Source organism: Haematobia irritans, chromosome 5 (assembly GCF_050003625.1).
Source record: "Haematobia irritans isolate KBUSLIRL chromosome 5, ASM5000362v1, whole genome shotgun sequence".
Lineage (NCBI taxonomy): Eukaryota > Metazoa > Arthropoda > Insecta > Diptera > Muscidae > Haematobia > Haematobia irritans.
In genome coordinates this window covers 24,208,358-24,220,600 of record NC_134401.1, presented here as the reverse complement: position 1 = coordinate 24,220,600, position 12,243 = coordinate 24,208,358, and the positions used below count along the sequence as shown (strand labels likewise).

Genomic DNA, 12,243 nt, shown 5'->3' with positions numbered 1-12,243 from the left:
GAAAGCATTGAACAAAAAATCTTTCAAATTTTAGGTATTTGTCACAAATCATACTGGAGAGTACATTGTCCGACTGAAGTACCACAAAAAAATTATGACAATGTGTATGGCAAGCGTGTATTCAGACCATTCTCATAAGCAAGAAGGCTTATAAAATAACTTTTTCAATTTGCTATTTCTGGAGTGTCCACTTCTGAGAGATTTCACTGTATAAAAAATTCGTATTATCGAAATTCCTATCGAAATGTTTATTAGGTCAGTTTTGTCCAAAGATAATTTTCATTTCAGTTTCATATGTGTAGTAGCAAAATGGTTAAATTCAAATTATTTCTTAAACAGTAAACTGTACGAAACTACCACGTTAATATGGCTCAAATTAGACCGCTTAACGATGAACTGCAAAGGTGTGCAAAGGAAATTTTGGGTGAAGTACCATCGCGTATTGCTGACGATTTAGCTAACCTCAAGGAATGGATTGCTCAACAGCCACATTTGAGAGCCAATACGGATGATCAACTACTATTGGCTTTTTTGCGTGGCTGTAAATATAGCTTGGAAAAGACCAAATCGAAAATTGATAAATTTTTTACATTAAAAGGTAAATTTCCCGAGCTTTTCGGAGTAACAGACGTATGCAGTCCAAGATTTAGAGAGATCATGAGATTGGGGTAAGTAAAATTGAATTAAAAAGTGCCACATTTTCTAAGTGCCACATTTTCTAAATGCAAAATATAAACAAATTTGTCACAGCTTTTGCAACTAGCATCCCTCACAATCAATTATCAATAACTTTAGAATGAAATTATCATTTGGGCGCAAGGACAATGAGGGGAAAAATCCCTGAGCAGAAAAACATTTCGGTCGCAGTCTATGAACATTCCAACAGGACTTAGAATGATCGCACTGAGCACGGATCAACTAGGAATGCATTTAAAAGGCCACAAAAGCCTTGGATTACAATCCTTTGGTGTTTGGGGGAACTTTGGAGTGTAAAGTTGGCGTTAAAAAGTGCCAAGTGTAGATCATTTCAAGCGTTTTAACGGCTTTTAATAGGCCAAAATAGCGCAGAGCCACTTTCGAGCAACGTGTGGGAGTAAAAATATTGTAATGGGTTCACACAGCCTTCCTGGAGTGATTAAATTTAGTTTCTTCGTTATTTGTATCTTAACTCCCAATACATTTTTGAATATTAGGTTACTTTAACAGAGGTTGTAGACAATTCTTGGATCGAACTGATGTCCACTTAGACTACTATAGGTCCATTGTGATTTCTCAAGATAATTTTCCCACATTCTTCTTCCCAAAGTTACTCAAGAACTTCCATTTATCCGTCTTCCTTAAAGTTGCTGAAGTTGGTGAGTGCGAATATGCTCCTGAAGCTACACTCCTTGGATTGCTCGCAACTTGCCGAAGAGATCCAACATCCTCTCCACATTACCCAAGGCCTTTACTGCATGACTGTCGATGAAGAAGTTGTTATCGCTTCTGAAAAACTACCTCTCTAAAACGCTCGGCAAGAAGTTCGGTATATCTGCAAGTGTATGTGCAAATCGAATGGCCAGACTTCCATCAATACAGGGGCTGTGGTCTTCATAGCGCCTGTCTTACAAATATGTGTATTTTATATATCCTATTATATATTTCTCTATGTGATGCACCCCAGATTTCCCATGTTAACAGATTGATAGTTTCTTGCTCAGTTGAGTTCTTATGTGGTCATCTAAAATCCTCTCTATAACCTTTAACAAGGAAGATGATAAATTTATTTGTCTAAAATCCTTTGTTGTTCCGTGCGATCTTTGAACATTTACTAGCCTTGACTAGCGGGTTCCAATCTGTTCAAAGGGTGATACGGTCAAAATTTGGTCAATATAAACTTGACGCATTTCTTTCAATTTTGCATTTAAAAAACCTGAACACCCCTCATTTTGAAGGTGTATGTGTGTAGAATGTTGCACCTATTTTGATTTTGGAATTCACTCCTCAGTTGTCAAAATGCCGTCCAAGCAAGAAGAGCAGCGTATCAAAATTTTGCTCGCCCATCGCGAAAATCCGAGCTATTCGCACGCAAAGCTGGCAAAATCGCTAAAAGTTGCCAAATCAACCGTTACAAATGTAATTAAAGTGTTTAGGGAACGTTTGTCGACAGCCAGGAAGTTTGGATCGGGGGGACATCGAAAACCGGAAGCCGCTGAGACGACAAAGAAAGTTGCCGATAGTTTCAAGCGAAACCCTAACCTCTCTCTCCGAGATGCCGCAAATAAGCTGGGTGTATCGTCTACAACCGTGCATCGAGCCAAAAAACGAGCCGGACTATCGACTTACAAGAAGGTAGTGACTCCAAATCGCGATGATAAACAAAATACGACGGCCAAAGCGCGATCCCGGAGGCTGTATACGACGATGCTGACGAAGTTTGACTGCGTGCTAATGGACGACGAAACCTACGTCAAAGCCGACTACAAGCAGCTTCCGGGACAGGAGTTTTATACGGCAAAAGGAAGGGGAAAGGTAGCAGATATTTTCTAGCATATAAAACTGTCAAAGTTCGCAAAGAAATATCTGGTTTGGCAAGCCATCTGTACCTGTGGCTAGAAAAGCAGCATTTTCATAGCTTCTGGGACTGTCAACCAAGAAATTTACGTGAAAGAGTGTTTGAATAAATGTCTGCTGCCTTTCCTGAAGAAACACGGTTGTTCCGTACTGTTTTGGCCGGATTTGGCATCTTGCCATTACGGTAAAAAGGCCATGGAGTGGGACGCCGCCAACAACGTGCAGGTGGTTCCCAAAGTCAAGAACCCTCCCAACACGCCAGAGCTCCGCCCAATTGAGAAATACTGGGCTATTGTCAAGCGGAACCTAAAGAAGACCAAAAAACTGCTAAGGACGAGCAGCAGTTCAAGGCAAACTGGCTTTCTGCGGCGAAGAAGGTGGAAAAGGTGGCTGTACAAAATCTGATGGCAGGTGTCAAGCGTGAGGCCCGGCAATTCGGATTTGGAAAAGCGAAAGCCTAACTGAATATTTTTCCTGAATTTTATACTAATTGAACTTGAAAAAGAAATTTAATTTGATTTTTTAAATAAACGATTTCACCGATTTACACGCGTTTTCCCTTGACCAAATTTTGACCGTATCACCCTTTTTTGTTTACCGCAATATCTCTATGGCATTGCTAAAAGATCGTATATATATATTGGATTTCCAAAATTATCCTTGGACTTTGTTTGCCTTAACTCTGAAATATTAAGAAATCAGGGATTATAGCATTTTTAAAACATTTCTTCTCTTTGCTAAAATATTTTTAGACATTACAAATAAAATTGCTTTCTTATTTCTTACAGAATGTGGATGTACTTACCCACTCCCTTCAATGAGACAGGACCACGCATCTGTTTCATGCGTTCCAGTCTATATCCTGCCGATAAATACACCATGGACGAAGTTTTGGCAGTATTTCATGTCATGCAAGAATTATGTCTTTTGGACGATGATTATGCCATTGTAAATGGTATTGTCTTCATTGGTGATTTTGCTAAAGCTACCATGGCCCATATGTTTCAATGGACACCATCGCTGATGAAAAAGACCACAGCTTTCTCGGAGCAAGCTATACCCATACGTCTGAAAGCAATCCATTTAATCAATACTCCTACAGGTTTTGAGCCAATTTTCAATATGGTTAAACCAATGTTATCGACCAAAAATCAAAGTAGAGTAAGTCTATATTTATCACAAAACCACTTGATGCACTCACTAAGTCTAATCTAATCTTTTCTTGCAGATGTACGTTCATGGCAATAAGACTGATTCATTAATCAAAGAGGTACCTCTGAAATATTTGCCCAAGGAATATGGTGGCGAGAATGGTTCAGTTGAGGAAATAATGCAAGAATGGGAGAACAAATTGGATCAGTATAGTGATTATTTCAAGAATAATGCTTCTTATGGTACGGATGAAAAGTTGCGTCCTGGCAAACCTATAGATTTCGATAGTATGTTTGGTATTGAGGGTTCATTTCGTAAATTGGATGTAGATTAAATAAATTTTGGAAGTGGTAGAAGTTTTAGTATTTTGTTATTATTTACTGAATTAGTGTGGGAATGAAACTCCGAATTGGGTAAAACATAAGTTTCCAGGCGATGGTAATAGGTTTCATAGTATTTTCCACATTCTCGAAGAGATGACATCCTTGACGACTTAATAGGAGTGATAGATTTTCAGTTTTTACAGACAGATTGTAAACTTCTATCTGTCTTTCATTGAAGAGTGATATCCGATTGCAGCATTGGGAATCAAGTATGGGTGCTTTGGCTTTGTTGATGACATAGCTAACGTGGAATGTGATAAATTTTGGAGTATCGTTCGAAGATCACGTATGGGACTAAGGGCTGTCCTGGTCTTTCTCAAGATACCGAAAAAAATATCTTCGGAACACGTTCCTTATTAGCACTGGTTCAGGGGTTCTAGCCATTTGTTACGCTTGTGTTATTCGACTTCGATCTTACCAATCGTTTAGTTTTCTGATTCTAGGATCAGTGAAGTTAGTACGATGAAGTCCATCGCGAAAGTCCCGCTGCATTAGTGGTGATTGCCGATAAGTTAGGCAATTTTTAAGATAAGTTTGGCAATCTATTGTATTTGTCTCTAGATTTAGTTACCTGATTATAGAATCAGTTGGATTAGTCCGATGGAGCTCGTCTGCGAACTAGTTCTGCTTGTGTCCTGGAACTAGCATCTCTCTAAAAAGAATATAAAAGGGGGCGGTAGCTCACTCAAGTGGGAGCCGGCGCAGTCTGGCGTACTATAATACTAATATAATAAATTAAATTCGCTGATTCTACGATCGGCGGGGTTAATACCATGAAGCTTATCACGCGAGTTCCGCTACATCAGTGGAGGTTTGCCGTGAATCGGGGGATTTTTACGTCAACTTTGGCGAAATATCATTTTATCTTCTACCTCAGTTCCCTGATTCCAGGATCAACAGGGCTAGCCCGATGGAGCTCGTCTGCGAGCTGCTTCTGCTTGTGTCCCGAAATTCCATCTCTCTAAAAAGAGCTCGTCTGCGGGCTCCTTGTGTCCCGGAACTCCATCTGCACCGGTGCATTTTGCAAAATCCCATAACCTATGAATGTTTGACATTCGGAGTTTATCAGGAAGTTGATCCAATGAACAGAATAATGGGGAGTTGGCCTGAACCCAGTGAAATGACGGTTTGACAACTTAAGTTTTTAGCGGTTCAGGCGACGCTAAAGATGATTCTGGCAAAACGACAGCATATCAAGTTGCTGTTCCTCACGTGGTTAGTACGATAATGCTCATCAAGCGATTCACGCTGCTTCTGTGGAGATACATATATCGTAAAATCTGGCGATTTTCATACTCATTAATAGACTCAGATCCCTGATTTCAGAATCAGCGAGTTTAGTATGATGGAGTTCGTCTGCGAACTGCTTATGCTCGTGTACCGAAACTCGCGACGACGGGTTAGAGAGATGGAGAACTGCCGTCTAAATCTGCAGCACATATCCCAACTGGCGGAATCTACACGTATGCGTCCATATTTCGGTAACACCATATTTATCTGATATAGTTGAGATAGGTCAATACGGGGTGGTTTCACCGTAATGTGAAATGCCATTCTGACTCGGAGGTCCCTTGTCATTGATGCAAACATAGAATCAGGCAGCACTCAGAAGTGCAGTGGTCTCTTTAAGGAGTCCTTGACAATTGAATTGGAACGAACAACTATGCTCTTTCCAGAACGGCAGAGTTCCCAACTATCGGAATCGATACTTGTGTATATTTCGGCAGACTTGACTTCTACCCCCATTCCTTCCATGTACGAGTCACTGTTCTTTGACATAGGCGATATGGGTGTGTACTGCCCGGAACGGTATATTATGATACAAGGCCTCATCTCCATTATTGGTACGGTCCTTTCGCAATATATTGTGGTATCGCATATAGACAGGTGGTGTTCAGCTTTGCCTTATGCATCGCCAGAACTTTGATTGGTTTCCGTTTCTAAAATCCACGATCCTCTCGAATATTTCAATTACAATTTACAGAGTCCATTACAATTTACTTGACTGTTGCCCTCGTATATTCCATGTGAGATGCCTGAACTCTACGAATCATTTTATTATTGAAGCTAGTCCCTCAACCTCAATTTTCGGCTGCGATCTTTGCACAGCACATTATTTTCACTATAATGGCTTAGGGTGGCAAATAGATCTGTCTCTTGGACTACCTCTACCTTGATTAGCCTAAAATGCATAAAATCTTCGATTTCACTGATCTCTCTTGGAGTCCATTGCAATTGAATTGGAACATCTCTTCCGGAAGAGGAATAACAATATTCAGAGAGTAGGGCTGCCGCGGTGAATATTATAGAACTGGCGAAGCCTCGCATACAAACAACTTCAGTTCCGACAGACTGACCAGAATCTGGGGATTTTCTCATTTACATCACGGATAAAGAGTATAGGGAGGAGGAGGAAGGTTCCATCCCATGGCAAATTTGTTATATTCATCGAGTAATTGTGGAGTATAGAACTCGTTATAGTATCTTCCGAAAAAATCATGCTTTGAAAGAAGAGTTTTCTTTTCTGATGAACGAAAGTTTAGACAAACGAAGTTTTCTGTTGAATTTCACTAAAAGCAAATAAAAAAGATTAAAGAATTTCCTTTAAAACATAGGGGAATTTCTTTTGTCTAAAATTTCGTTCTAGGCGAATGTATTCATTCTTTGGGGGTACCAAAGCTTATCCTCATTCCTACGTAAGACTCTGGAGAGGATGATAGACATTTATCTTAGAACTAGCGTCGATTCAAGTTCGCTCTCGAAACGACAGCATGTATACTCGAAGGGCTGGTCTACTGAGACCGCTTTGCTTGAACTAGTCAGCTTTATCGAAAGCTCACTATCTGTCAATGAATACACAATCGTGGCATTTCTAGACATCGAGGGGGCATTCAATAACGTCCAACCGAGCTCGATATTAAATTGACTGGCAACTCTGAATGTTGATCCAGGTATACTTAGGCTGCTAGATGAACTGCTAATGAGGAGACGTATTTCAGCCACACTATGACAAGCAAACATACAAAGGTATTTGAACAGAGGCACTCCCCAAGGAGGAGTTCTATCACCTCTTCTTTGGAATGTTGCTATAAACAACCTTCTGGTTTCCGTAGAAAAAAGGAAGGATAAAAGCGGTGGCATACGCAGACGATGTGACGCTAGCAGTCTGGGGAAAACTCCCATCCATAATCAGAGATGTTATACAAAGAGCCCTCCGGATGACTGAGAAGTGGGCGAAAGAGAATGGTCTTGGAGTAAATCCTGCCAAGACAGAATTAGTCATGTACTGTAAATATCGCAAAACTCCCACGGTTAAGCCCATATCCTTAGGGGGTATTGAAATTCCCTTGGGTGAGTGTGCAAAATACTTTGGCATTCTGGACAGGAAGCTGAACTTTAGGCCTAATATTGAAGAAAGGGCGAGGAAAGCCACGGTAGCTTTGTACCCGTGCAAAAAGGCAATAGGGAAAAAGTGGGGACTAAAGCCGAAAATTGTGCATTTGCTATATACGGCAGTGGTTAGACCTATAATGCTATATGGTGTTGTAGTCTGGTGGCCGGCACTTCAGCAACCGACAGGTTTAGATAAAGTTTTGTCATTGAGCTTAACATAGAATCGGGCAGCACTCAGTGCTAAGAGAGAAGTTCACCAATGTGGTATCACAATGGACTGAATAATCTAAGTGAGCCTGATACATCGGGCTGCCACCTAACCTAACCTAGATAAAGTTCAGCGTATGGCGTGTATCTCAGGCGCATTCAGTAAGACAGGAACAGATTCCCTTAATGTCATGCTGCATCTATTGCCTTTAGACATTTTGGCCAAAGAGTCAGCTGCAACAACGGCTGTGCGGTTGCGCGAGCTATCGCTGTGGTCGGTCCTCAAAATAATGCCAGATGTGCCTAGCGTAGTGGATTACACTCTGGCTAAACCGAGCTATCGCTGTGGTCGGAAAAAATGTACGGTCACAGTTCGGTCCTCAAAATAATGCCAGATGTGCCTAACGTAGTGGATTACACTCTGGCTAAACCACTTTTCGACAAAAAGTTTGAAACTCTAATTCCCAACAGTGAGGCGTGATGTACGCAGACCCCGGGGAATAAAAGATATATAGATTTCTACACTGATGACTCCAAATTGGATGGACAAGTGGGTTTCGGAGTATATTCTAAAGATCTGGAACTTCGAATAGCGAAAAGATTACCTAGTCACTGTAGTGTTTTTCAGGCTGAAATATTAGCAATAAGAGAGGTGGCGAATTGGCTGAGAAGTAATGTTCCAAAAAATGTTAATATATACTCAGACAGTCAACCTGCAATAAAATCCTTGGACTCTGTGTTCCTTAACTTGAAAACGGCCATCGACTGCCGCAAATCTCTCAACGAGATGGCTGAGCAGTACAATATTCACCCAGTATGGGTGCCTGACCATAAGAACATACCGGGGAACTGCGAAGCGGAAGAGTTATCAAGGCTAGGAACTACCTTACATATTCCAGGGGAACTAGAATCTGTTGGTATGTCTCTGGCTACCTGCAAGCTCTTACTGCGTGAGAAGGCTGTCATGATGGCAAATGTTCGATGGGAGAATTGCAAGGGTTGTAACGATACCAAGCAAATATGGCCCCATTTAAAGTTGAACCGCACACTAGATATGCTAGTGTTCTCAAGACGTCAGATATCACTCCTGATATCTGCTATAACGGGTAGCTGCCTGATAGGCGATTTTGCAAAAACTATTGGCGCGAAGTATAATGACTATTGTATGAGCTGTCATGATGCGGAGGAAAAGGAATCAATTAAACACCTCTTGTGTGAGTGTCCCGCATTTTGTGTAAGGCGTAAGCAAATTTTAGGGGCATATAACTTTAGATTACTGACGGACCTGGAAAACGTTAACTTAAGCAGTCTGTTAATGTTTCTGGAACAATCTGGTTGGTTCAACAAAAGAAAATAATAGAGAAGGTTTAGTGGTTAAAACTAGAAGTGCCCATATGTAATAGGTACTTTTAGTTAAATGTGGTATTACAATGGACTGAATAGTCTAAGTGAGCCTGAAACTTCATCGGGCTGCCACTTTAACCTAACCTTGGGGGTACATGTAATTTTTGGTGGTCAGGTACGGTCCTAAATAAAGCATTTGAAAACTAAATCAGTTAGTTGTGTTTGGATAAACTTGTTATCTCATTTTTGGCGCTTTAAGTTTCTTCGTCTTTTAATATTTTGTAATCACCCTGTGTCCGCATAAACGTGCGTGCGCGATAAGAAATGTTCACAAGCTTTTCGTCGTGACCTTAAGTAATGACGATTTTTACAAATTCGACAAGAATTGCAATTCATTAAGAACTGAATGATGAAATTTTGACACTATAATCTAATCTAACTTAAAGAAAAGAAGAAAAATAACAATAAATATACAAATTTATGGGTTTATTATAGCTAGCGAAAAATGAGTAAATGAGGGTGTAAAGAGCTTCACAAAGAAAACTTCTATCGAAAAGAAGAAAAATAATGTATTGATATCAAGAGAGCTATGTTTCTTCTACTCCCAACGACATGGATGTTAATATATCGATATCATACAAATTATATTGCTCTATTTCTTTGATAAAAAAATTGAATTTGTTAGACTACTTAAGCCAACATTGGCTATAGTAACATTTTAGTGGTTCATTTCACTTCTGCGCGATTATTGTTCACAAACATTTCAAAATGGTCAACGTTAGACCTTTGCCTGAAGACTTACAGGAGGCTGCAGCCAAAATTGGTGAAACACCTACACGACTTGTGGAAGATTTGACAGCTCTCAAAGAATGGATCACACAACAGCCTCATTTGAAGGCAAACATGGATGATCAATTTCTGGTAGCATTTTTGAGAGGTTGCAAATACAGTTTGGAAAGAGCAAAGAGTAAAATTGATCGCTTCTTTACCATGAGAAGTAAATATCCGGAATTGTTTGCTCCCACCGATGTGGATGATCCAAAATTTAGAGAACTTTTGAGATTGGGGTAAGCCATAGAATTGAAGTTGAAGTTATTCGAAATGGATTTGCTATAAAGCAGCAGTTTTGGGTAAACCTGGTAAATGATATCCACTTAGTCAAGTCTATAGTACTGGGTAACCGACTGGAAGTGCTACCAACTCAAACATTCCTATTCAAGAGTTATCAATATTGAAAATGTATCCTATTATGTTTCTCATTCAGACTCTTCCTTTACTTACCTACACCTTTACATGGAAATGGACCACGAATTTCATTTATGCGTGCTGGCGTTTATTCCACCGATAAATACACCGCCGAAGAAATAATGCGAGTTGCACATGCTTTGCAAGAAATTCAATTTTACGAGGATGATTATGCCCTAGTAAATGGCATTGTATTCGTTGGAGATTTCGAAAAGTCCACTATGTCTCATTTTATGCAATGGACTCCGTCCATAATGAAGAAAATGACAGTGTATGATGAAGAAGCTGTACCCTTAAGGCCCAAAGCTTCACATTTTATTAATACGGTGAGGGGATTTGAACCGCTCTTTAATATGATCAAACCTATGCTGTCACCCAAGCAACAGAGTAGGGTATGTGAATTAAACACATTTGTTTAAAATATTTATATAATAAATAATTAATTTTTTTTTTATAAAAAATTCTAGCTATTTATTCATGGCAATAAAATAGATTTGCTAACGAAGGAAATCCCCCTGAAATATTTACCCAAAGAATATGGTGGTGAAAATGGTTCAATAGAGGAAATCGTTGTCGCATGGGAGAAGAAAATCGATGAATATCGAGATTATTTCAAAAGAAGTATGGACTATGGTACCGATGAGAAGCTACGACTCGGAAAAGCTATTGATTTTGATAGTTTATTTGGTATTGATGGTTCATTCCGTAAATTAAATGTCGATTGATGTTTTTAGCCCAATTCAGCATTATCGTTGAGAATTTCAAGTGGCATAAAATGTGGCACATAATGAGACACATTTTGTTAAATATAAATAATAGGAATAAATGATTTGAAAGTTTTTTTGTGTGTTTTAAAAGTCGTGGTTATATTAAAATTAAATTGATATAAACCTAAGAAGTATTTTATCATCGAAAATCAATCAAATTAACAGTTAAGAGAGGAACCCAGTTTACCTACTATAGAAAATGTTCTGCATATTTTCAGGCCAAAAATAATCTACCAAAATTTGAAGAAAATTTTACCACAAATCTACCAAATTTAAATATCAGTTTTTTAAGTTTTTGATCAATGTTAGATAAAAACTGTTTATCGAATGAATGAATTACCCCTCCTTTAAATTGTAAATGAGTGAAAAACGTGTTAGCTTGCACGGGATTACATCTACAAAAAGAGAGAACTTATTTATTAAAATTTTCAAAGAAATTGAGTTTTGTTAAAAATTTATTTTTATGGAAAATTTTGTCAACATTTTATTTCTATTGAAAATTTATGCAAAATTGTTTTTCTATAGAAAATTTTTGTACAAAATTATATTTCCAAAGAAAATTTTTGCGAATATTTATTTTTGCAGCAAATTTTATTCAAAATTTATTTATATAAAAATGTTGTCACAATTTTATTTTTATAGCTTCAAAAACGGAGAACTGACTCACAATTGATCGTATGAAATAACACGAATATTATAATTCTTAAATTTTGGTAAAATTTTAATTTCATTTTTTTGGTAAAATTTATTTTTATTTCTATAGAAAATTTTCTCGAAACTTTATTTCTATTAAAATTTTCTCAAATTTTTATTTCTATAGACAATTTTGTCAAAATTTTATTCCTATAGAATTTTTTTCAAAATTTTATATCTATAGAAAATTTTGTAAAAATTTTATTTCTATAGAAATTTTTGTCAAAATTTTATTTCTATAGAAATTTTTTCAAAATTTTATATCTATAGTACATTTTGTAAAAATTTTATTTGTATAGAAAATTTTGTCAAAATTTTATTTCTGTAAAAAATTTTGTCAAAATTTTATTTCTATAGAAAATTTTGTAAAAATTTTATTTCTATAGAAATTGTTGTCAAAATTTTATTTCTATAGAAAATTTTGTCAACATTTTATTTCTAGAGAATATTTTGTCAACAGTTTATTTCTATAGAAATTTTTGTCAACATTTTATGTCTATAGAAAA

At 37.8% G+C, this 12,243-nt stretch overlaps 2 protein-coding genes across 2 annotated transcripts; both read left to right on the top strand.

Annotated features, from left to right (window-relative positions):
* Nucleotides 1–366: 366 nt before the first annotated feature.
* Nucleotides 367–4,067, top strand: LOC142241525 (alpha-tocopherol transfer protein-like). The gene is made up of 3 exons (XM_075313305.1): nucleotides 367–668; nucleotides 3,342–3,714; nucleotides 3,782–4,067. The coding sequence occupies exons 1-3, from the start codon at nucleotides 367–369 to the stop codon at nucleotides 4,037–4,039; spliced, it is 933 nt and encodes a 310-aa protein (XP_075169420.1). The 3' UTR covers nucleotides 4,040–4,067.
* A 5,652-nt stretch (nucleotides 4,068–9,719) lies between these two features.
* Nucleotides 9,720–11,116, top strand: LOC142239066 (retinol-binding protein pinta-like). The gene is made up of 3 exons (XM_075310832.1): nucleotides 9,720–10,099; nucleotides 10,297–10,669; nucleotides 10,745–11,116. The coding sequence occupies exons 1-3, from the start codon at nucleotides 9,801–9,803 to the stop codon at nucleotides 11,000–11,002; spliced, it is 930 nt and encodes a 309-aa protein (XP_075166947.1). The 5' UTR covers nucleotides 9,720–9,800; the 3' UTR covers nucleotides 11,003–11,116.
* The last annotated feature ends 1,127 nt before the right edge of the window (nucleotides 11,117–12,243 follow it).